This window comes from Pelophylax lessonae, assembly GCF_965119305.1.
Source record: "Pelophylax lessonae genome assembly, chromosome: 2".
NCBI lineage: Eukaryota > Metazoa > Chordata > Amphibia > Anura > Ranidae > Pelophylax > Pelophylax lessonae.
In genome coordinates this window covers 200,451,583-200,474,842 of record NC_138769.1, presented here as the reverse complement: position 1 = coordinate 200,474,842, position 23,260 = coordinate 200,451,583, and the positions used below count along the sequence as shown (strand labels likewise).

At 41.0% G+C, this 23,260-nt stretch overlaps 1 protein-coding gene across 4 annotated transcripts in view; it reads left to right on the top strand.

Annotated features, from left to right (window-relative positions):
- The window catches only part of MID1 (midline 1), a 726,570-nt gene that overhangs the window by 539,155 nt on the left and 164,155 nt on the right, over positions 1-23,260 (top strand). For all 4 annotated transcript variants that reach the window (XM_082245438.1, XM_082245439.1, XM_082245436.1 and 1 more), the window contains exon 2: positions 7,512-8,230. In XM_082245438.1, the coding sequence (XP_082101564.1) occupies positions 7,568-8,230 (663 nt within the window). In that variant the 5' untranslated portion in view covers positions 7,512-7,567. The remainder of the gene's footprint in view (positions 1-7,511; positions 8,231-23,260) is intronic.

The following is a 23,260-nucleotide window of genomic DNA, read 5'->3' as shown; positions in this document are numbered from 1 at the left end:
TTTTAGCTCTGTCTCCTAACAAGATTGTGTTTTGATCTATGTGAAAATCCCAGAGTAACTACAGATTTAGGTCATCCAGCCCTTTTCATAGCCAGCTAGTTCACTTTGATTCTAGATTTTCAAGTCTTATTTAATGGTATATTTATGCTAAACTTTTTACATTTCTTAGAATTCTATCGCATTAGTATTTTATAGCCAGGTTTCATTCAAAGTAATTTATGCTTTTATAATCGGGCTCCTTGAGGGCGGGTACTGTTGTGAAGTCATAATATATATGTAAAGCGCTGCGCAAGTTGATGGCGCTATGTACGTACCAATAATAAACAAATAAATTACATTGATTATTATGTGTTAGAATTAAGTTTTACTCAATGCAGACTAAATGCCCCCTTCTCCAAGTACAAATCCGCCCCCTGCTGCTAAATACCTCCATCTCAGCACAAATCCTTGCCCCCCCAAAAAAATAAAAAATGCACAAATCCCTAAAAAATGTCCCCTTCTAGTACACATTGCCCCCCCCCCCTTCTCCAGCAGAAATATCCCCCCCATCCCCCTTTCCAACACAAATCCCCCTAATGCCCCGTACACACGTGCAGATTATCTGAAGACTTTTGTCTGCAGACTTACCAAAACCATATAATATGAGGTCAAACCTAAACACTTTCAATTTGTATGCAATCCGGCAGGCCCTTGCACTACATAGAAAAGGTAAATCTGAAGACAAAAGTCTTCAGATAATCTGCACGTGTGTACGGGGCATAAATCATCATTCTTAGCACCCCCTTCCCCAAATTTCCCCAACTAGAACAATACTTACTCCCTGCTGACCTCAAATCCCCCCTTCCAACACAAATCCCCCCCCCCCCAATCGCCTTGTGCCCCCCCCACCTCGCATGGTTCCACAGTGCCCAGGGCAGCCGTCCCTCCTGCCCACCCCTTGTCCCAGCCCAGGTAAGTCTTATTATAGGCTTCCCTGTAGGTATAAGTGGTGTAACAGAGTTTACTACCACTTTAAACGTCTTCATAAAAACTCAGGGTCTTGAAACCTGGGGCACTCTATTATGCAAATTGGCGAGCCCCCTTCAGACACCTTACTATTGGTCAATCAGGCTGCCCATTGCAGTGGTGCAAGTGAGCTGGCTAGCATTTTATTTTACTAACAAAAGACCGAACTGTATAATAGGGCTGCTTTTAAAATGCAAGAAAACACAAAGGGTGACACCCTTATATATACTGCCTGCTATGATCTTTAATGCAGTATATTCTGATTATTAATATTATTATTATAATACAGGATTTATATAGCGCCAACAGTTTCAGCGCTTAACAAAATGAAGGCAGACAGAGTTACAAAACAATTTGGTACAAAAGGAATCAGAGGGCCCTGCTCGTTTAGAGCTTACAATCTAAAAGGGAGGGTCAATTGATACAAAAGGTAATAGCTGTGGGGGATGAGCTGATGGAGAAAGTGAAACAGTGTATTAGTTAGAAGCTGGATAGGCTTCTTTAAAGAGAAAGGTTTTTAGGGATCGTCTAAAGATGAATAGATTAGTGGACAGTCGGACAGATTGGGGTAAAGAGTTCCAAAGGATGGGAGAAGCTCTAGAGAAATCCTGGAGGTGAGCATGGGAGGAGGTGACAAGGGAGTTAGAGAGCAGGAGGTATTGAGAGGACCAAAGAGAGCGGCTTGGTTGATAGATAGATTTGGGTGTCATCAGCATAGAAATGGTAGTGGAAGCAATGGGAGTCTATTAGCTGACCCATGGAAGAGGTGTAGATCGAGAATAGCAGAGGTCCAAGGACAGAACCTTGGTGGACCCCAATGGTAAGAGGAGTTGCGGAGGAGTAAGTGGCATTGCAAGTGACACTGAAGGTGTGGTGAAATAGGTAAGATTCGAACCAACGGAGAGCACAGATCAAGCAAATTTAGTTTTTTGAGGAGGTGGGGGTGGTAAACTGTATCAAAGGCAGCAGAGAGGTCCAAGAGTAAGAGTACGGAGCCATTGGTTTTAGCTGTTGGTAAGTAATTTGTAAGTTTCAGGAGAGAAGTTTCTGTGGAGTGCTGCCGGCAAAATCCAGACTGAAGGGGATCAAGAAGGTTATTCTCAATGAGGTGCTTGCTCAGTCGGTTGAATGGTGATGACACCATATAATTTTTATTGGAGAATCTAAGTACGCGGTGTACCTTTAGACAGATGTATTGTTATACAATGCTGTTCTTACCAGTCCTTGGCAGGAATACAGGTTTGTACTCTCGCCCTGGATGTCTGTTGTGGCAGAACAGCTTTTTCATTGTCTGTGACACCACGGTTAACAAAGTTCGGGGCTTAGGAGTATGACAACATCGGCATTCATGACAAATTTTGTTTGACATTTCCTATGTTCTTAGGACTTTAGGCCAAGGTTGTAGTGGGGCTGAGCAGATGAACTGACATAAAAAGAGTTTTGTATAATACTTGTCTGTGAGTTGGCAAAAGCCCTGTGTAGTAAGATTAGATCGGAAGATCCAGGACATCTTATATTATAGCTGTAACGGATGTTTTTATTTTTTCTTTATAAAATTAATAATCTGAAGCTGACCTCCAGGCAAATGTAAAAAAACACAATTTAAAGAGTAACTCCACTTTTGTTGAGAAAAAAAAACATTCCCCTCTGGGTGATCTATGAAAAGTAATCGAGGGGAAATCTTCCAATGGGGGCACTAATTCTTGTGACCTGCGGGTTCCCCAGGAATTCCCTTAATTTGCAGGGATTTCATCTCACTTCCTGTTTGGTTATGGAACAGGAAGTGAAGGGAAATCTCCACAATGGGACACAGATGGCAAATAAAATCTGACAAGAGTTATAACCCTCCCTTACTCTATCCAAAAAAAAAAAAGTTTTGCCTATAGCTCTACTTTAAAGTGTTTCTAAACCCAGGCGCTTGCATTCACTATATCTGGTCTCCCACAGTACACAGAACATGGAAATGCAATTATTGTAGTAAATATAAATGGCTAAATACCTTTTCTCATCGGCAGTATATAGCAGTCTTGCGACTTCTATCAGTGTCTGACTGATTAACACTGATTAAAGCTTGTAGAAGGACTTTTCATTCTCCCCTGATTGTCCTATGAGGCTGCAGGACCCCTGACCCTCTGTCTGGACAGTGCTGATTGGCCCTGTGCTGATCACAAAAAAAAAAAAAACTGAGCATATGCAGAGTGTCCCCAAGGCTCTGTTCTATCAGGTGATGGTTTGGGGACTGTGAAAGAAGGGGAGGGTCAGAGAAGACAGTATCCTTTTACACAGTGCAGGGGATTAACCCTTAGGTTACACAGTGAGTATAGGAAGTATGCTTTACTGCATATACAAACTGATTTTACTGTTGTGGGTTTAGTAACACTTTAAAGAGGAACTTCACTCCCGGTACCTTTTTTGAGATATAATCCACAAATACCATACATCCCAGTGATGTTCTGTAGGGATCAGCCACCCTGTTGCTGTACACCAGGTTCCACACTGCTATGCTCTTCTGTGACATCATGAGGAAGCTGGCTGATTCTTCCAGTCTTGCAGCTAGCTTCCTGATGATGGGAATGTGTCATGGTGCACCACCAGAAGGCCTCCTCCAAGTACCAGGCAGAGAAGGCCTACCTCCCTGAGGATGTGGCATGGCACATGTGCAGGGAAATAACGATCACTCTCTTGGGATGCATGACATGGGTATCCCAGGAGGCTGCAGGCAAAAAGAAACCTCATTTTCGCCTAGGCAAATTTGGGAGAACTCTGCAAAAAAAAAGTAAAGGAAAATATTAGCAATTTTGAAAGAAGTGGGATGGAATTACAGTAATACCTTGTTGTGCAAGCATAATTCGTTCCAGCAGCATGCTTGTATTTCAAAGCACTCGTATATCAAAGCAAATTTTCCCATAAGAAATAATGGAAACTCAGGTGATTCGTTCCACAACCATTTTTTGGTATAAATAAAAATATGCTGCTATCATATCTAAAGTACAGTATAAGCATGCCATTAAAATAAAATGTTAAATAAAATTGTGTCCCTTTGTACTGTATATAAAATGCTGATTTCTACTGTATCATAGCATCTCCCGTCGCTCACGTGACTCCTCGGCTCTCTGCTTTTCTCCTCCACGGATGACGTCAGCAGGAGTGCTCGGCCCTGCGCGCCGGGGAGACCAGAGAGACGAGGAGTCACATGAGCGCCGGGAGACACTCTGATACAGTAAAAAATCAGCATCTTTTATATACAGTACAGGCACAGGGACACATAATGTTATGTGACAGAGGGGATGGCATGCTTATACTGTACTAAACCACTTTAGCATTGCTAAACCACTTTAACATTGTGAGTCTAATACTGTTCGTATATCAAGACAGCACTCGCATATCAAGGCAAAATGTTTTTAAAAAATGTTGCTCGTCTTTCAAAACTCTCCTAAACCAGGTTACTCGCAAACCAAGGTATTACTGTACATGAGATGGCAGCAGGTGGCGGGGAAAGATACAGGGCCAGTTTAGCTGCTGCTTGGTGTTGCGCTTAGGCTGCATTCACACCTGAGCAGAGTAACTTTCAGACGTTTTTATTTAAGAGTTTTTGAGTGGCTTTAGAAGCGTATTACAAGCATTTTACATCTTCAGGTGTTTTTTTTTTAGCCAATAGAAAGCACTAGAAGAAGAATAGGGGTAGAGAGCTGCTGTTTGAGCAGAAAATGCATTTTCAGGTGTTCCCATTGAGGTCTATGGGGCCCAATCTGTCCAAAAGAAGCTCATTTTCCTTTTTTTTATTTTTTTATTTACCATATTTTTATTGAATTTTACCAGATAAAGGTACAACAACCAAAACAATATCCATCTTCTCTTTAACCGCTTGCCGACCGCCGCACGACTATCTACTGCGGCGGGCAGCCCCTCACAGGCAGAGCGACGTAGTACTACGCCGCTAGCCTGTGAGGGTCTAGGGAGCGAGCGCACGCCCCCGGAGGCCCGCTCCCACTCCTGCATGGTCACGGACCCTACCGCGTGTGTGACCAGCGGACCCGATGTCCGCCGGTCACTCGGCGATTGTCGGTGCAGAGGGAGAAAGGCAGGCGGCTGATGTAAACAAGCCGCCTGTCATTCTCCCCTGTGTAGGAATAGTGATTATGCGGTTCTACTATGTAGGACCATTGATCACTGTTCCTACACCTCAAGCCACAGCCAATCACAGTTAGAATCACGCCCCTAGGGACACACATAACCCCTCCCTCTCAAAAAAAGTTAACCCTTCACTGCCAGTGTAATTTTACAGTAACAGTGCATATGTATAGCACTGATTACTGTAGAAATGTCACTGGTAACCCCAAAAGTGTCAAAAATGTCAGTCAAGGGTCCGATCTGTCCGCCGCAATGTCGCAGTACCACAAAAAAAATCGCAGATCGCCGCCATTACGCGTTAAAAAAAAAACAACAAAAATCTTTCCCTTTGTTAGTAAACGCGATAACTTTTGCGCAAACCAATCAAAATAGGCTTTTTGTGAATTTTTTTTTACCAAACATATGTAGCATAAAACAAATTGGCCAAAATGTTAAAAAATTTTGATTTTTACATTTTTTTGGGGGAATTTCATATAAAAAAATGTGAAAAATATTGTTATTTTTGCAATTTGCAATTTTGCAATTGACGCTATTTTTTTGTTTATAGTGCATGATCAAAAAATCGCACAGGGGATCAAATACCACCAAAAAAAAGCTCTGTTTGTGGGAAAAAAAGGACGTCAAATTTGTTTAGGTACAGCGTCGCACGACCGCACAATTGTCCATTAAAGTCACGCAGTGCCGAATCGCAAAATAGGCCCGGGTCAGCAAGGGGGTAAAATCTCCTGGGGCTTAAGTGGTTAAGTAGGGAAGAGTACATAGGTAAATGACTTGATGAAGATAAGCAGTACAAGGAAAATACAGTAGAATGAAAAGAACAAAACGTATTGATGCAACCAAGCAGACTGGAGATGGTGGGCAGACCTCAAAGTCTTACCGACACCTCTAACGGGAGGAAACTGTGTCAGGGTAGGGGCAAGTTCATCAGACAGCATATCCAGAAAAGAAGCTCATGTTCTCAGGCGTTTTGCTTCAGGTGACAGAATGCTCAGATGTGAATGGGAGCCATTGAAATGGGATTTGACTTGTTGAGCATTTTGGAGCTACAAGCTTCAAGCAGAAATTCACTCAGGTGTGAACGAGGCCTTAAAGGTATGCAAATCTTGAACTGTGCGGTTTTAAACTACGAGCTACTGGCCTTTTCATTATCAACAACATTTAGTTAAAAGAAAATAGTTGTCTGTGCTACACAGAGCTGCCTCCATACATTTTTAAATGAATAAACATATGCTAGGCCGTGATTTGTTGAAATGTTTCTTCGCCCGAGGCTTATGGAAGACTGTGAAGAAAAAAATCTGCTTCTATAATAAAACACACAAATTGAATTGTAGTGAAGTCATTTGGTAGAGGGGGGTTTGATTCCCAAGCTACTGCTAATGAGTAGAAGCCCTAATGACCCATAGATTTGTTGCATCCTCAATTTTTGTTTTGTGTTCTCCATGATTCACTGCACATTCAAAGAGAGTTCACGGATTTCACAGCGTACAGTGTTGCAGCTGTGCTAGCTAAAACTGTCCATGGCCTTGGACAACAAAGCCTGAGTATGTGGTACATCTCAGCCAGTGTGAAGCATCATTTTTGCTTCTGCTTCAGCGACCTGTCTACCCGAGGCAGCAGTGAGCCCATGACAAGAGCAGAGGCAGGGAGAGCGGCGTAGGGCGACTCGACAAAGCCATTCCCCCTTGCTTGGACTGGAAAGTGGAGCAGGAATTGCAGCATCAGTAATTCCAAGTTACGCTTGTGAGACAGCTTTTCACAGCAAGTTAGACTTCTTAAGTGATCACGTTAGATGAAGATGACTGAAGACGATCCAGGTGTGACTCGGGCAGATAGCAAGTCTTTTTATAGGGGTATTTTCCTTCATAACATAACTGATATTTTTCCATCCAGCATTGCTTTTCTTGTGTCTGACAAACGAGATATGTCAGTCCTGTCTTGAGTTTGGGTTACTAGACAAATCTATGTGGAAGAATACATACAACATCCCTTGTTAAGCTGATAGTGTCTAAAATCAGCCCTAGTAGTCTAAGATCAGCCCTTCGGATCTGTACAAAGTTTGCATGTGATAATAAATGATTTGGTTATACACTTCCCACTTTATTTTTTTTAGGTATTTTTATATGCCCTAACTCTTAATTATAAGTCGACAACAGCGCATTTTGCAACCACTTGGGGCCATTGTTTATTCCCAATTAGCTTGGGGAAAATGTGTGTGAGAACAATAAGAAAGTTAATTGCCAACGGAGCGAGTGTCTACATCGGGTATCTTGCAGACCTAATCAAAACAAATGTCATTGTATCTCTAATATTCAAGTTGACAACCCCCCATGGTTGATCCCTCTCGCCTAATCAAACTTTTGCATTTTTGCTTCCAGATAGCTGATCAGCTTCCCTGGATTTCGCTGACGACACAGGAAAGCTTTGCCTGAAGATGGAAACACTGGAGTCTGAACTGACCTGCCCTATCTGTCTGGAGCTGTTTGAGGACCCACTGCTGCTGCCTTGCGCTCACAGCCTCTGTTTCAACTGTGCGCATCGCATCCTGGTCTCCCACTGTGCCAACAACGAATCCGTAGAATCTATTAACGCCTTCCAGTGCCCCACCTGCCGTTATGTCATCACACTCAGCAAGCGTGGCTTAGAAGGACTCAAGCGGAACGTGACTCTGCAGAACATCATCGACAGATTTCAGAAAGCATCTGTGAGCGGGCCTAATTCCCCTAGCGAGACGCGCCGTGAGCGGGCATACGATACCAACAACAGTATGACATCTTGTGAGAAAGTACTCTGCCAGTTCTGTGACCAGGACCAGGCACGAGAGGCCATAAAAACATGTGTGACCTGTGAAGTGTCCTACTGTGATGACTGCTTGAAGGCAACTCACCCTAATAAGAAACCTTTCACAGGTCATCGTTTGATCGAACCTATCCCTGACTCACACATCCGAGGATTAATGTGTCTGGAGCATGAGGATGAAAAAGTGAACATGTACTGTGTGACAGATGACCAGCTAATATGTGCCTTGTGTAAACTGGTTGGCCGGCATCGGGATCATCAAGTGGCTGCTCTTGCTGACCGATACGACAAGTTGAAGGTAAGAGCATCATCAGCTGATGCCTGTTGGCAACTTTCTAATCCTATGATGGACATTATACACATACATGTTTTAAAAGGTAAAAATCAACACCAGTAGCTGTAAGTACCTTCCCGAAACCAATCAGAAATCCTCTTTTCTTAATATGCCCACTCTAAACAAGCAAAAACTGATTTCTGGTTGGGTGCCTTGTGGTTTTACATAATTTATTTTACTGTTCTTTTTATTCCCAATAGTGCCAGTCAAGTGTCAATATCATCCGATGTAATAAAGGAATTTCGTACAGTACCGTACTAGCATGTTTCATAACATCAGATCCAAGCAAATTCATTTTCATTTGGCTTGCGCATTTCATAAAGATTAACATTTTAAGCTGGCTTTCAACAAAATAAATGAATACTAAGTAGAATATAACGATAAGGTCATGTCTGTCCAGTGTTCTCTTGATCTGCGGAGGTAATTAACATGGACTTTGTCAGTATTTATCATAGGAATTAAAATAACAGATTACCATTAAGTTCCCGTATAATTTTCGAGTTCAAAAAACAGTTTACAAAGAACATAGTACTTTTAATGTCTTTTTGATGGACATGCATGACTCATAATTTTCCACAAGTACATTTTCTTTGTTGTATTAGCAGAACACACGTATTGCTTTTTTTTTTTTACTGTAGTCAGTCATTCCTGCACATACAGGTGGAACCATATAATCACACCATCAAAAGCGTTAACATCTACCAATTCTTTGTATTTAAAATAAAGCCATATTTTTTTTAAGAGCTATTACCAGAAATGACATAAACACGTCTTTTATTCCATAACTAATCCCCGGGATATTGTTGGTATTTTGGCGCCAAGCTCTGCTAATTAGTTACTCTCTAGCGTTGCTAATTATTTTAACAGTAGATCATCCTTCACTAGGCGGGAAACAAAGACAGCCTGTGTAATCTCCCTTCTTTTTAGCAGAGATGGAAAGTAACCTCTTTGGTTTCTTTATTTTTAGTTTAAATACCATGGCACTCAGCTGATTGGAATATGCAGTGATGGAACGAGGGCGGAATGTATGCGCTACTTGCTGGCTAAACCTTATTCTGACAAGTTCTAATCCATTCTGTACATGGACGCAACTGTTGTCATAAATTATACATTTACACCCATCAAGACTAGAATTAGTTGAAGTGTACATAGTCTCATTTATGCTGCTTCATATAGGATTAGTAAAACGTATGTTGCACATTTATTTAGAGCGCAAATGTGCACCCACGCCTTGGAATAAATAAATGTGGTAATTATGTAGATTTATTTTCTTAACTTCTTCTTTTGAACAAAAAAAAAACGTTGGTGAGAGTACTGCAGTTAATTTTTTCACATTGAACCATTGTCAAATTGTCTATCTCCTTGTCCTGGTATGAGCCCACTATGGGGTTGATTTACTAAAACTGGAGAGTGTAAAATCTGGTGCATGGTAGCTAATCAGCTTCTAGCTACAACTTTTTCAGTTAAGCTTTCACAAAAAAACTCTGAAAGCTGATTGGTTTCTACGCAGAGCTTTGCCAGATTTTGTACTCTCCATTTTTGTAAAGGAACCCCTATGTGACATCTATGCAGGGGAGGTAGAACAATAATACAAGATAGTACAAGTAATTCAAACTCCTCATTATTATTATCATTATTAATAATATTATACAAGATTTATATAGTGCCGACAGTTTACGTAGTGCTTTAAAACTTGAGGGTAGACCGTACAACTACAATACACTCTAATACAGTAGGAATCAGAGGGTCTTGCTCGTTAGAGCTTAAATCTAAGAGTGAACCATTTAGTAACCCAAACCATTACATAGTTCTTCCCTTAGCAGAAATATGCCAGTGCTTGACCACCATCATACTTAATATGCCAGTGCTGGACCACCATCATACTTAATATGCCAGTGCTGGACCACCATCATACTGGCGATTCCATAGGGAGGGTAGTAAATGGTAATAATTTGTTTTTTTTTTGTACCGAAAAAAAAAGAAAAAACTTATTGTGGCTTAAAACTAAATAGCAAATGGTTTGTCTTTATAAGTGATAAAAAAGGAAATTTCAGTTTATTAATTTTCCCTGTCCCACATGTTCAGTTCATTTTGGTCCCAGGGCAGAAAACTTGACAGTTGGATTGGTACTCATAGAGTACTGCTACTTGAATTGCCCGCTGCAGCGGATTCCTTTAGCATGATATTGCTAAAATCCAAAAAATTGCATTTCCCAATCATTGTACAAAAGAGTGTTAGTGGAGAGGATGTTAAGTAAATAAAAGGATCAGACACAGGTGAAGGATGTAAATTTAAGCTTGAAACGCTCCTTTTTTAAAATAAAATTCACATTATTTAAGTTTCTTTAGGCAGACTACATTTTGGGAAACATTGGAGTTGATGTACTGAAGGCAAGTAGGCTGTTCACTTTGCAAGGGAAGTTGCACTTTGCATGGAAATTTGCCCCAGAGCTTAGTGAAGGAGACAAAGCTCTGCTAACTTTCATCATCCAATCATGTGCAAGGAAAGATGCTGTTTTTTATTTTTTTTTATTTTATTTTGCGTGCACATGATTGGGTATTCTTTGCAAAGGGAAATTGCATCACATTTACTAGGCTGTGGGACTAATTCGATTGCAAAGTGAACAGGGTGATGGTGTTTAGAAAATCATCCCTATTATATCACTTTGGAAGTACTTTTGCTGTGCAAAGTTAAAACAGTTTTTTTCTTTTTAAACCTTTTTTTATTCTTTTAATTAATGTATTTAAATTCTTAACGGTATAGGTGCAGATGAATGAATTTGATTGTTTAAACAGGGGAAGAATGGGTATTTTTTAAAACCAATGTTAGCACTTAAGTTAAAGAATACATTAAAACCCCTTTTCTTAAAAAGGACAACCAAGGTATAATTAGAAATAATTAGTAACGACAATATACAAACAGAGATCATTTCAGGCTTTTTATACTTTGCATACCTTATTTTTCTTCTCCTCATTCTTCTCACGGTTGCTTTTTTCACGATGAGCAAATTAATCCATCTCCATTTACTTTCTGGAACTTTGGGTCTGCCTCCTGGGACATGTGACAGTACACATCATCTGAGGGTGAAGGCACTGATGATGTAGCCTTCCCAGTATGCATCTCTGAGGCCCTGGCTACATCACCAGTGCCTCACTCTGCCAGAAGTTGGTAAAACAGTAATTGTAAGTGAAAGCAAAACATGTTTGTTTAACCAGTGAATGTAAGAGCTATAAGCTGATGTGATTTATAGTGAAAATAGTAATTAAAGTAAATCTAAAGTCCACTGTTAATTTTTTTCATTTTGAAAAGGGCCCATGCCTTTTTTTTTTCTTTTTTTCATTGCCACCCGTGTCCCATGGAGGAGATTCCATTTTTTTTTTCTTGACCAGTACTACTTCTCCCTGAAATGCCCTCTTAGACAATTGCCACTGTAACAGGTGCCCCTTTTTAAAGATTTACTCTCTATTCCTGTTCAGGTGGCAAATTAAAGTGTTACTAAACCCACAACAGTAGTAGTGTAGTATAGTAACAGTATAGTGAATGTAGTGTCCTGGGTTTAGTAACACTTTTTAAACATGGGAAAATGCACAAGGAAGGATGTTACATAGTCAAATTGTTACAGACGTGTCCTGTGTACCATTGAGCCCATGGGCTCCAGGCTTTTTGAGTGCTGATGAAGACTTCCCTATCATAAGACAACAGCGTTTGAAAGGTGTGGTGAGTTTGGGCTAGTTGTATTTTGTTCTCTATCGATGGGGGTGTGTTGGGTTTCTACATCCTAGTTATCGATAGTCTTGCTGCCGGTAGCATGTAGGTACGAAAGGAGGGGGAATATTTTCTATAGAGAGGTTAAGTAAGGCTAGTCCAGGTCATGAAGATTTTGGGGCTCCAACAATATCTATAAAAAATTCCCAAGGTTTTTATCCATGAAAGCACTGCATTTAGACATTACGTGCCAAGCTGAAATATGTCAGACGGATTTTCAATCCTTAACAAGTTTGTGGATGTATAAATCAATATATTCTGTCTGTCATTAGTTTTTCTGTTAGAGCTGATCAATTTGGATATGGGAGTGCATCTGCTCTAGCTGTGATGCCAAATAGGAAAGATGTCCCATATTATATAGAAATTTAAAGCGGAGTTCCGTCCTCAAAATAGAAAAAATCAATTTTGGGCCATCCGCTTGCTAAAGGGCAACCTGAAAGCGAAATGGATAGTGCCGATTTTTCTTTTTTTTGGTCACTTACTTTATTATAGAAGAAAATATACTCCCCTTCCTTCCACTTCCTCCCTCTGCAGCCACGGCCCGCGCCGTCACTTCCGTTTGCGATGATTCCTGGGAGCTGAACGCCATCGCTCCCAGGAATCAATGCGCCTGCACCGGCCCCGCTCGTCACTTCCGGTGCAGGCACGGCATGCCCAGAAGCTGTGCAGGGATGCCGCGCCTGCACCGGAAGTGACAAGCGGGGCCGGTGAAGTGCATTGTGGGACTCCGACGTCACAGGAGAGGACACGAAGAGGAACGCTGCGGCTTCAGCTGCCCACACCTGAGATGGCAGCACTGGAGAAGAAATTTTCAAGGTAAGTATTTCTTTTTACAGGTAAGTGCAACCCGGGACAGTTCAGAGGCTATTCATTATCGAATGTACTAGCCCTGACTGTCCCGGGGGTATTTGTAGCTTAAATTGACCCCGAGGCCGGAACTCCACTTTAACACTGGCAGTGGTGCTTTCAGTGATCAGCTTTGATTTATTTATCTGACACTTTTATCTGGAAAGGAAAAACCCTGTTTGCTGTTACTGCTTATAAAGTATTAGCTGGGGTTTGGCTTCAAATTGTTAGTGGAATCTAAATCTGCTAGCACATCTAACCCTCCCCTCCACCCAGACTGACATTGCTGCTGTCCAAAGGTGCCCCCGAAGCTCTGTTACCCAGAGTGGAGGCACTCTAATACAGGAGGTGTGTTACCAGGTGAAAATAGAGGGGGGAAAAGAAAACTAAGGCAGCCACCACATCTAGTGATTGGTAAGCTGCAATATGTTTTATTTTTGATTTTAGGTTTATTATTTCTTTATTGCAACTTATCTTAGACAGTAGAGATAGCTAAGTAACTGCACTCTTACCATTTCTGCCTGCACAAGTCTCCTGGGACAGACAACTGTCAGGGTGCCTCCTGCCTAAGGGAATAAGGATAACGGATAACGTTAAGTAATAGAAGTGACGGTACATGTACGGCTTCAGCAAAAGCTAGCTACGTTTTCTGGCAGGCCTGTCGAGTGGATATTCTTGTAACCTCTCACTGGTTATCTGTCAGCTGGATGGCACAGATGTCTAGAGAGGTGGAAACGTACAGCTTCCACCGAGTGCAAACCACAAAATGAGTGTTCCTAGATGAAACCGCTTATCGGGAACATTCTATTTTTATCTTATGCAAACATTCAATTTCAGGAATGCTTAAAGTGGAACTCCAGCCAAACAGTTAAAATGGCATAGAGTTTTTTTTTTACAAGAACTGTGCAGAACTGATTACAATGTTTGGGATTTCTATAAGGTGCTCTGCTGTCAGCTCAGTACAGAAAGTTAGGAACCGACCAGATTTTTGCCAGATCAAAAGGTATTTTTCTGTACTGGGTTTTTTTTTTTTTTAAAAGAGGCAAAACATAGATATAGATAAATGTGCATGTATTGGAGAGATGTATTTTTATGCTTTAAAAAAAAAAAAAATGTATTATTTGTACTATATTAATATACAGGACTTCTATAGCGCTGACAGTTTATGCAGCGCTTTACAACTTGAGGATAGACAGTACAACTATGCAGTAGGATATAAAAGATACAAGGAACCTGATCCATACACCCAAAGGGTGATAGGATACTGGTACCTAAAGATAAAATGGTGGATATGTTGAGGAGGGCTCCTGATGGGTGAGCATAAGACAATCACTTCACATATTGAAAAAACATCATTTATTTAATTTTATAAGTCATCAATATAAAATGAACAGACAGTTAAAAGAGAAAGAACATTTTCCATGGTACATTCAGCCAACAGTACAACAGCCCAGATAAGTCTCACATGTGCCCTGGGACAGGTCTGACGCGTTTCGCCCTTGGGTGGGCTTTTTCATAGACAGTCCCGGGTGGACTATTACAAAAAGAGAAAATGTATCATTAAGTTAACCAATTATAAAACTATGCAGTAGGAATCAGAGGGCCCTGCTTATTAGAGCTTCCAATCTAAGAGGGAGGGTCAAGAGATACAAGAGGTAATAACCATGGGGGGATGTGCTGATGGAGAAAATAAAAGTACAGTTGTTAGGTGGTTGGCAGATAGGCTTTTCTGAAGAGATGTGTTTTCAGGAATCGCTTGAAAGTGGACAAAGGAGCAGATAGTCGAACAGATTGAGGTAGAGCATTCCAGAGGATGGGAGAGGCTCTGGAGAAGTCCTGGAGGCGGGCATGGGAAAAGGCGACGAGGGAGCTAGAGAGCAGGAGGTCCTGGGAGGAATGAAGAGAACCATTTGGATGGTATTTTGAGACCAGGTTAGTGATGTAGCTGGGGGCTAAGTTATGGATGGCTTTGTAAGTTATGGTTAGTATCTTGAATAAAATTTGTTGGTTGAGTGGCAGCCAATGGAGGGATTGGCAAAGAGGGGTAGCAGACACAGAGCAGTTTGTAAGGTGGATGAGCCTGGCAGCAGCGTTCATGATGGACTGAAGGGGGGATAGCTTATTTAAAGGTAAGCCAATGAGGAGAGAGTTGCAGTAATCGAGACAAGAGATGACCAGAGAGTGGATTAGAAGCTTTGTGGTGGTGTTGGTTAGGAAGGGGCGTACCTTAGAGATGTTGCGGAGATTGAGACAGCAAGCTTTGGACAGGGACTGAATGTGAGGCCGAAAGGATAGTTCAGAGTCCAGGATACGCCTAGGACCTTGGCATGGGGGGGGGGAGACGGATTGATAGTTGAGCTGTTGATTTTGACAAAAAATTATATCACACACATATATTGCTCATACGTGCACGTAAAGGAATTTTTTAAAATGATAACGTCACTAAAGGTGGAGTTGTCACCTGTCATAAACCTTACTTTCCTAACCAAACTAACCATATTTACTCCAAAAGTTCCAGCTGGCTCCTCTTCCTTCTGCATATACATGACACAGCCTTATTCATTCATATGGCCAAGCTGAACTCATGGTGGCTTCCAGTGGTCCCTCTGAGTATGACTTACCCATAGAAATGAGTGTGACTGTTGCTTGCTTGCACAGTATAAATCACAGTCTATGATTCGAGAAGAAAGTTTTGTGTAATGTTTGCATAAAAACATTGATAAAGAGACCCCTATATATAGTGGAAAAAGGACCAGAAAGGTACATTATAACCAGAATAAGATGGCTGAATATTTATTATTATTAATATTATCATACAGTTTATATATATATATATAGCACCGATAGTTTGCACAGTGCTTTACAATATAAAGGGAGACAGTACAGCAACAATGCAATTCAATACAAGTGGATTAGAAGGCCCTGCTCCTGTGAGCTTACAATCTAATAAGGAGGGGCAAGTGGAACAAAAGGTAATACCTTTTGAGGGATGAACTTATGAGCGAAAAAAAAGATTCAGATGTCAGCTAAAGCCAGGATAGACTTCCCTGAGGAGATGAGTTTTCAGTGATCGCCTAAGACTCCATTGCACACTAGCCTTTTTTTGAAGCTCCTCGAAGCTGTTATTAGGATTTTCTTCTGCTCCTAGAAGCCTAAATAGTGTTTTCCTATGTGTCCATGCACACTTTTTTTAGCTTAAAAAAACGCTAGAGCCTAAAAGTGTACGGAGTAGCCTTAAAGTGCCCCCCTGTCTCCCACAATTCACAGTCTCCCAGATTTCTCATGCTTTTTGGTATTGTCCCCCATTGGGGTACCAAACAACTACTGCATCCAACCTCTGCATCGTGAATGGGAGACGACAACTACGCTCCTAGCCCTCATGCATATTACCTCCTAATTCAAGTTTGATACCCCTTCTCCCCAGTTCCATTTTATTTTTTGTTTCTTTCCCTCAATGATTTGACCTATAACGTACAATATTGTATATTCAGTGTCTACGGTACCTACTGATTCTATGTACATCTTATGCTTTACTTTGTATTGTTGTTCTATACCCTTTTCTACCTTCCACTTAAAAGGTTTGATCATAGAAGTGGACAGAGTAGGAGATAACCGGACATATTGAGGTAGAGAGTTCCAGAGGATGGTAGAGGCTCTGAAGAAATCCTGGAAACGAGCATGGGAGTCGGTGACAAAGGAGCTAGGCAGCAGGAGGTGGATGGCAGGGCAATTTTTGTGATATTTTGAGACTAGATTGGTGATGTAGTTCTGGGCAGAGTTGTGATTGGCTTTTTATGTTGTTGTTAATATTTTTATTGTTATTGGTTGGGCAAGTTGAAGCCAGTGGAGGGATTGGCAGAGAGGGGTGGCGAACATTAAGGTGAATGAGTCTGGCAGCAGCATTCATAATAGATTAAAGATGAGATTGTTTGCCTAGAGGTGGGCCTACGAGGAGGGAGTTACAACAGTAAAGACGACACATAAGGGAATTATTGAGTAGCTTAGTGGTTGTTAAGCTGATGTTAAGGAATAACATAGACTAATCTAGATCAAACCATAAATTAAATACTGTGCCTTCATCACAACAATCCTAATCATTTAGGAAAGCTATCAATAAGAAATATTAAGGCATTCATATTTTGACCTCCTTGTAAAAATGCTTATCGTCTGGCTTTCACATTGACCTCTCACTTTAATAGAACTTCTTAGTCCAACTACCTAGCAGATGGCATTCTGCGCTTTCTACCATTTTCTATGCTTTCCTGGCATGTGATGATTTATGTAGTGATTCTATCTTGGGACCAAACATTTTTGTACCTAAAGCATGTGGGTTTTGCTGCTGATATCCCCCTTGCATGTTATATTTTGTGCTCACACGTACCTGTGAACCTAAAGCCTGGTACACACTTAAAACTGTCAGCTCCAGTTGGAGCCACTGTACTAATGATCTGACTTTAGTACAGCGATCTCCCCCACTGAGCTGTCGTGTTTTGACAGGGGTTGGCCCCTCCGCCAGAATACTACAGTCAGTGCTCTCAGCCATTGGCTGAGAGCGCTGATTGGGAGCCAGTTGGCTGCTGGTTTTCCAGCATGCTCGTTGGCCAGCTTCTGTCGGACAAGGTGCCGTACACACTGGTTTTTATTGAACTGGCCAATGTGGGCCAGCATTCGGCCCGTGTGTACGAGGCTTTAACCTCTAGTGCTTTTGTCTGTGCTCCTGTAGTCTTCAGTGGTTTTTACTCTTGTATCTGCCTGGCATCCTATGTCTAGCATTTTTGCTGCTTGACCATGGAAATTTTTTATTACAACCGCAGTTCAAATTATTGGTAGAGTCAGCAAAAAAAATTAAACTATCATGTTATCATGCAGACCTTCTGCTTGGCTAGAATTTTTTTATTGTTGGCCTTACAGTCATTTACCATCTTCTATCTGTTCTTACGTATTTCCCTGATAGCAGCGGGTTTCCTTCCTTCCTCAATAGGTCAGGCAAATGGCAGACTTTAATGGAAACATCATTCTGATTACTCTGTGCTCTGGGAGTGACAAACGGGCAATAGGAACACCTTATTTGTGTGTTTGTTGGCTGAATCATTTTTCCTAATCAGCCCAGTCTGACGGTCGTTTGCACATTAATTAATGAATCTGTGCTTGTACTTCCTTTCCATTCGACTTTATTTATTTTATTGTGTAGGAGGTGTTTTTACATCTGGTTATCTGATGTGGCTTCAGTTCTTCTCGGTCCTTTGCATTTTACCCCTTTCGCAGTCAGATACATTGTTTCTGTAATAATCCCTTGACATACTTATGCCTAGTACACACAATGAGCAAATCAGAAGAAAAATACTGGTTTTCGAAGCAATCGTATGGTGATCTGACGTTCTGACAGTTCATGCAAAATTATCCAAAGGGACAAACATGAAAATGTTTCCCACACAATGCCAGAACAAACGATTTTCGTTTAATCAGTACAGTATCCGAAAAAAAGAAAAAAACAGAAGACCGAGACTATGCATGCTCAGAAACGAAAGAATACATTACAAAATACAACACATTCCATCACTTCCAAAGTCGTATTCTGTCTTACGAGAATTTTCCTAACTTTAGTAACCTTTTCATTTTCGATATGAGACTAGCATACAAAAAAAAAAAAAATGGAGGATTATTTGTCTCATTCTGTGTACAAGGCTTTGCGCACTTTGCTGATTGTATATTTTTGTCATCCGCTTATATTAAGCCATTAGATAACAGGTTGGTGATCTGTTCATTTTTGGTCTGATTGGACAGTGATCTACTGTCCATGGACCACTTGCTGACTCTGATGGCCATGACTCATCTGGGAATTAGTCAAGAAGGAGAAGAAAGGCGCCTCTGAGTGCAGCTAGCAACACTTTATTGCACATACAACAATCAGGCTTACAGGATGGATGACATGTATCGTCATGGCTCGGGGTTTCTTCCTGGTCCCGCGACTCGTCCTATCCTCTAGCTGTCCAGCAGCAGAGAGATGACACAGATAGGGGAGCCCAATCAGGAATGGTGGATGAGTACGAAGCCGTGGTGGAACACATTCCTCACTCATGGACTGCACCGAGCGTAATCGGATTGGTCTGACGAAGGAGCACTACAACCCATGCTCCGAAACGCGTTAGCACCCCTTTGATGTCATTACACTCGGTGCGGTCCATGAGCGAGGCATGTGTTCCACCGCGACCTCGGACTGATCTACCGTTCCTGATTGGGCTCCCCTATCTGTGTCATCTCTCTGCTGTTGGACAGCTAGAGGATAGGACGAGTTGCGGAACCAGGAAGAGACCCCGAGCTGTGACGATAAATTTTATCCATCCTGTAAGTCTGCTGGTTGTATGTGCAATAAAGTGTTGCTAGCTGCACTCAGAGGCGCCTTTCTCCTTCTTCTTGTCTATTACTTGGAACTGCTTCTGCCATTCCTAAGAGCTGCCCTCAGTGTTAGCGTGGTGCACTTGCACGATATTGGAAGTCCACCCACCTCCCTTTTCATCCTGCCCCTACCAAGATAAAGCTGGAGGACTGTTTTTTTTAGCAGAAGCGCCCAACAAACATTCCTTAAAAATACCATTTGGGAATTAGTGATTGAATTATGTGTAAAACCTTAACCCAATAAACTGACGTGCAGATTGCCCCCTCCATCTTTCTTTAGAACTACAAAAAGACCAAGCGTATATATATATATATATATATATATATATGTGGAATACATGTGTGTCTCAGTCCCAAAAATGTACATAAAGACAGAAACTAGAGGCCCACTGTACTTTTTCTGCCAGTGATTCCCTGTCATGTTTTTACAGTCCTCCAGTGCTTCTACCTGCTCACCCGTGTGATCGGCGAGCCGGAAAATGAATTGGCCGGCGGCGGCCGTTTACCATAAAGCTGACCGAGGTCCAAATGGTCCCCGGTCATCTCTATGACCTTCCGAGGCTGGGCATGACTTTGTGACGTCATGTCCGGCCTCGGCAGATGTAAACACTATGGTTTCTTCGACTGGGAAGCCGAGATAGTTTATTTATTTTTTTATTCCAGGCTTTCCAGCCTAGAGGCGAGATCTGGGGACATGCCTTATTCCTATTACAAGGGATGTTTTTCATTCCTTGTAATAGGAATAAAAGACTCAAAATAAAAGTAAAATAAACAATAAAAAAAAACTGTACATCACGCCTGCATATGTAAACAGTGTTACATATGCAGGTTAACAGGTTAACTCTAAACAGGTAATCTGTAAAAAAATTTAAAACGTTGTCTATGGAGATTTTTTTGTACCGAAGTTTGGCACCATTCCACGAGTGTGCCCAATTTTAAAGCGTGACATGTTGGGTATCTATTTACTCAGCATAACATCATCTTTTACATTATACAAAAAAAATTGGGCTAACTTTAGTGTGTTTTTCTTTCCTAAAAAAAATATGTTTGAAAAATTGCTGCGCAAATACCTTGTGACATAAAAAGTTGCAAAGACCACCACTTTATTCCCTAGGGTCTCTGCTAAAAAAAATATATAATGTTTGGGGATTCTAAGTAATTTTCTAGTAAACAAAATGATTTTTACATGTAGGAGAGGAGTGCCAGAATAGGCCCGATATGGAAGTGGTTAATAAAAACTATATTAAAATAGATTCAAAACATATAGTAAAAAAAAATTGACCCAAAACCATTATAGTTTCCCTTTTGCCTACCATTAAAATATATATGTGACTGCTGACTCTAAATGCTTCATCTAACTGGGGTAAACTGCTTGTGGTATAACATCTAATTATGGTAAGTAAGTTAATGGCTGACCTGCGGTTAAAATGTTAACCTTCTCCTAAATTTGTTGATTAAGTAAGCTATGAGCAACAATATTGTTGCCATTTTAAGTAGTTACTAACTGGCTGTAATTACATAACATATAAGCCTAGGGGAAACCTTTCCCCTGCTTGCTGTGCAAATGAGTACTTTTTAGTGCATGCTTAACTTGTTCATAATTTGCACAATGCTGAACTTCCATTCACCATTAAGCTTATATTAGGTATTAGAAAATGTTGAGTGCTATGTGCTAAATCTGACTATAAGGTGTGACTATATGCACAAGTATATCTTAACAGTTGGCCAAAACCCTTTTTTTTTTTTTTTTGCTAGTTGTATCCCATTTTGGCTTTCCTTAATTTCTTTTCCTTTAGCTACAACAGAAGTGAGAGAAAATCTCTTATACCCTTCAGACCAGTGGTCCCCAAACTGTGGCCCTGGGGCCAGATGCGGCCCTTTGCGTGCCTTTATCTGGCCCTTGAGGCTTTATTCCTGCCACTGACACCAACAATGGGACATAATTCTTGCCACTGATACCAACAATGGGGCACTATTCCTTCCACTGACAATAAAAATGGGGTACTATTCCCCCCCACCGAAACCAACTATTTCTAAAATAATACCAAAGATCAGGCATTGTTTACCCCATTGGGCACAGTTCGGCCTCCCTAAAGTCTGAAGGACAATAAAATGGCCCTCTCTTTAGAAATTTTGGTGACCCCTGCTTTAGACAGTTGTCACTGAAACAAAATAATCCCATCAGAAGTAAAGTTTTATTAAATATTTTATACAGAAAATGAACAGACACATAAAGGAAGAATGCTGATAAATATGATGTCATGTACCGTAGAAGGCACAAAGAAATACATGGTAATATATTAATATTATTACTATATAGGATTTATAAAATGCCAACAGTTTACGCAGCTCTTTACAACTTGAGGGTAGACAGTACAAATACAATACACTTTAACCACTTTAAGTCCGGAAGGAATTGCCCCCTTAATGACCAGGCCCTATTTTGCGATTTGTCACTGTGTTATTTTAACGGACAATTGTGCGGTCTTGCGACGTTATATCCAAAAAAAAATTGGTGTCCTTTTTTTCCCACAAATAGCGCTTTCTTTTGGTGGTATTTGATCACCCGTGCAATTTTTATTTTTTGCGCTATGAACAAAAAAAGAGTGACAATTTTGAAAAAAAAAAAAAGTGTAGTTAGTGTATCTTCTATAGTTGGGAAGATATTGGAGAGTTTAATAAAAGATCACATAGATGAGTTCTTGCTGTAAAAAAATATTTTAGGCAACAGACAGCATGGATTCATGAAAGACCTGATTTATTTTTAATGAGGAGGTAAGTTAAACCTTGGACGGAGGGGTGGCTGTGGGCGTAGTATACTTGGATTTTGAAGAAAGCGTTTGACACAGTTCCCCACACATGGATAAAGTGTAAGGTAAAGTCTACAGACTTGGAAAGATCGGTTTGTAATTGGATAGAAAATTGGCTAAAAGATAGAATTCAGAGAGTAGTGGTTAATGATTCTTACTCTGAATGTTCTAAGGCTAGCAGTGGTGTACCCCAAGGTTCAGTGTTGGGGCCCTTACTTTTTAATATCTTTATAAATGATATAGGGTCTTGGATTAAAAGTACCATTTCAGTCTTTGCAGATGACACCAAGCTATTAGAGCCACATGATTAATCGTTTAAAAAAGTGCAATCTTGATTCACCCCCCCCCCCCCCCCCCCACGATCTTAAAACGGCATTTCCTCGATTCATACAAAACTGTACTCTGCTCACTCACAGCTGTTAAAAGAAAAAAAAAAAGCTCCGGGCAAATGTTTATGAACATTGCTAAGGTTGCGAGATAACTTAAAACACAATGCTTTACAATGTATCATTTCCTTCTTTTAGATCAAATAAATGAACTTCCATCTGTAAATGAGGTCAGTTTAACCTCTTAAAGACTAAGGCCCCTTTCACACGGGCTTTCCGATCAGGTCCGCCTGTCCTGATCAGATGCTCCATGCACCTCTATGGAGCAATGGATGTCAGTGGTGACATCTCCGCTGACATCTGCAGCTCTCCGATCCGATCCTGTTCATGAAATTCAGGCGGATGGAAACCCTATTTTCCATTCGTCTGGATGATCGGATCGGATGAAAACGGAAAGGCGGTACGTTTTCATCCGACCTCCCATAGAGGAGAGTGGGGATCTGACAGCTCCGTCTCTTCAAAGTAAGTGGAGACGGACATGTCATCCTCCTGCTCAAACTGAGTTTGCCGTGCAAAAGGACCCTAAGGCTACGTTCACATCTAGGCGTTGCTATTTTTACAGACGTTTTTCAGGCGTTTTTCTGTAATCTGCCAAAAAAAGAAGTTCATGTATTTTTTTGAGCGACGGGCATTTTGCTTAAGGCGACATAACGCTCAGATATTAACAGGGGCCATTGAATTGAATGTGATTTGTCTTGTTGGGCGTTTTTAGAGCTAAGGCTGGATGTGAACAGAGCCTAAGCCTTTTTCTGACACTTGTTGCTTACAAGTTAAAGCGAAGTTCCAGCCTC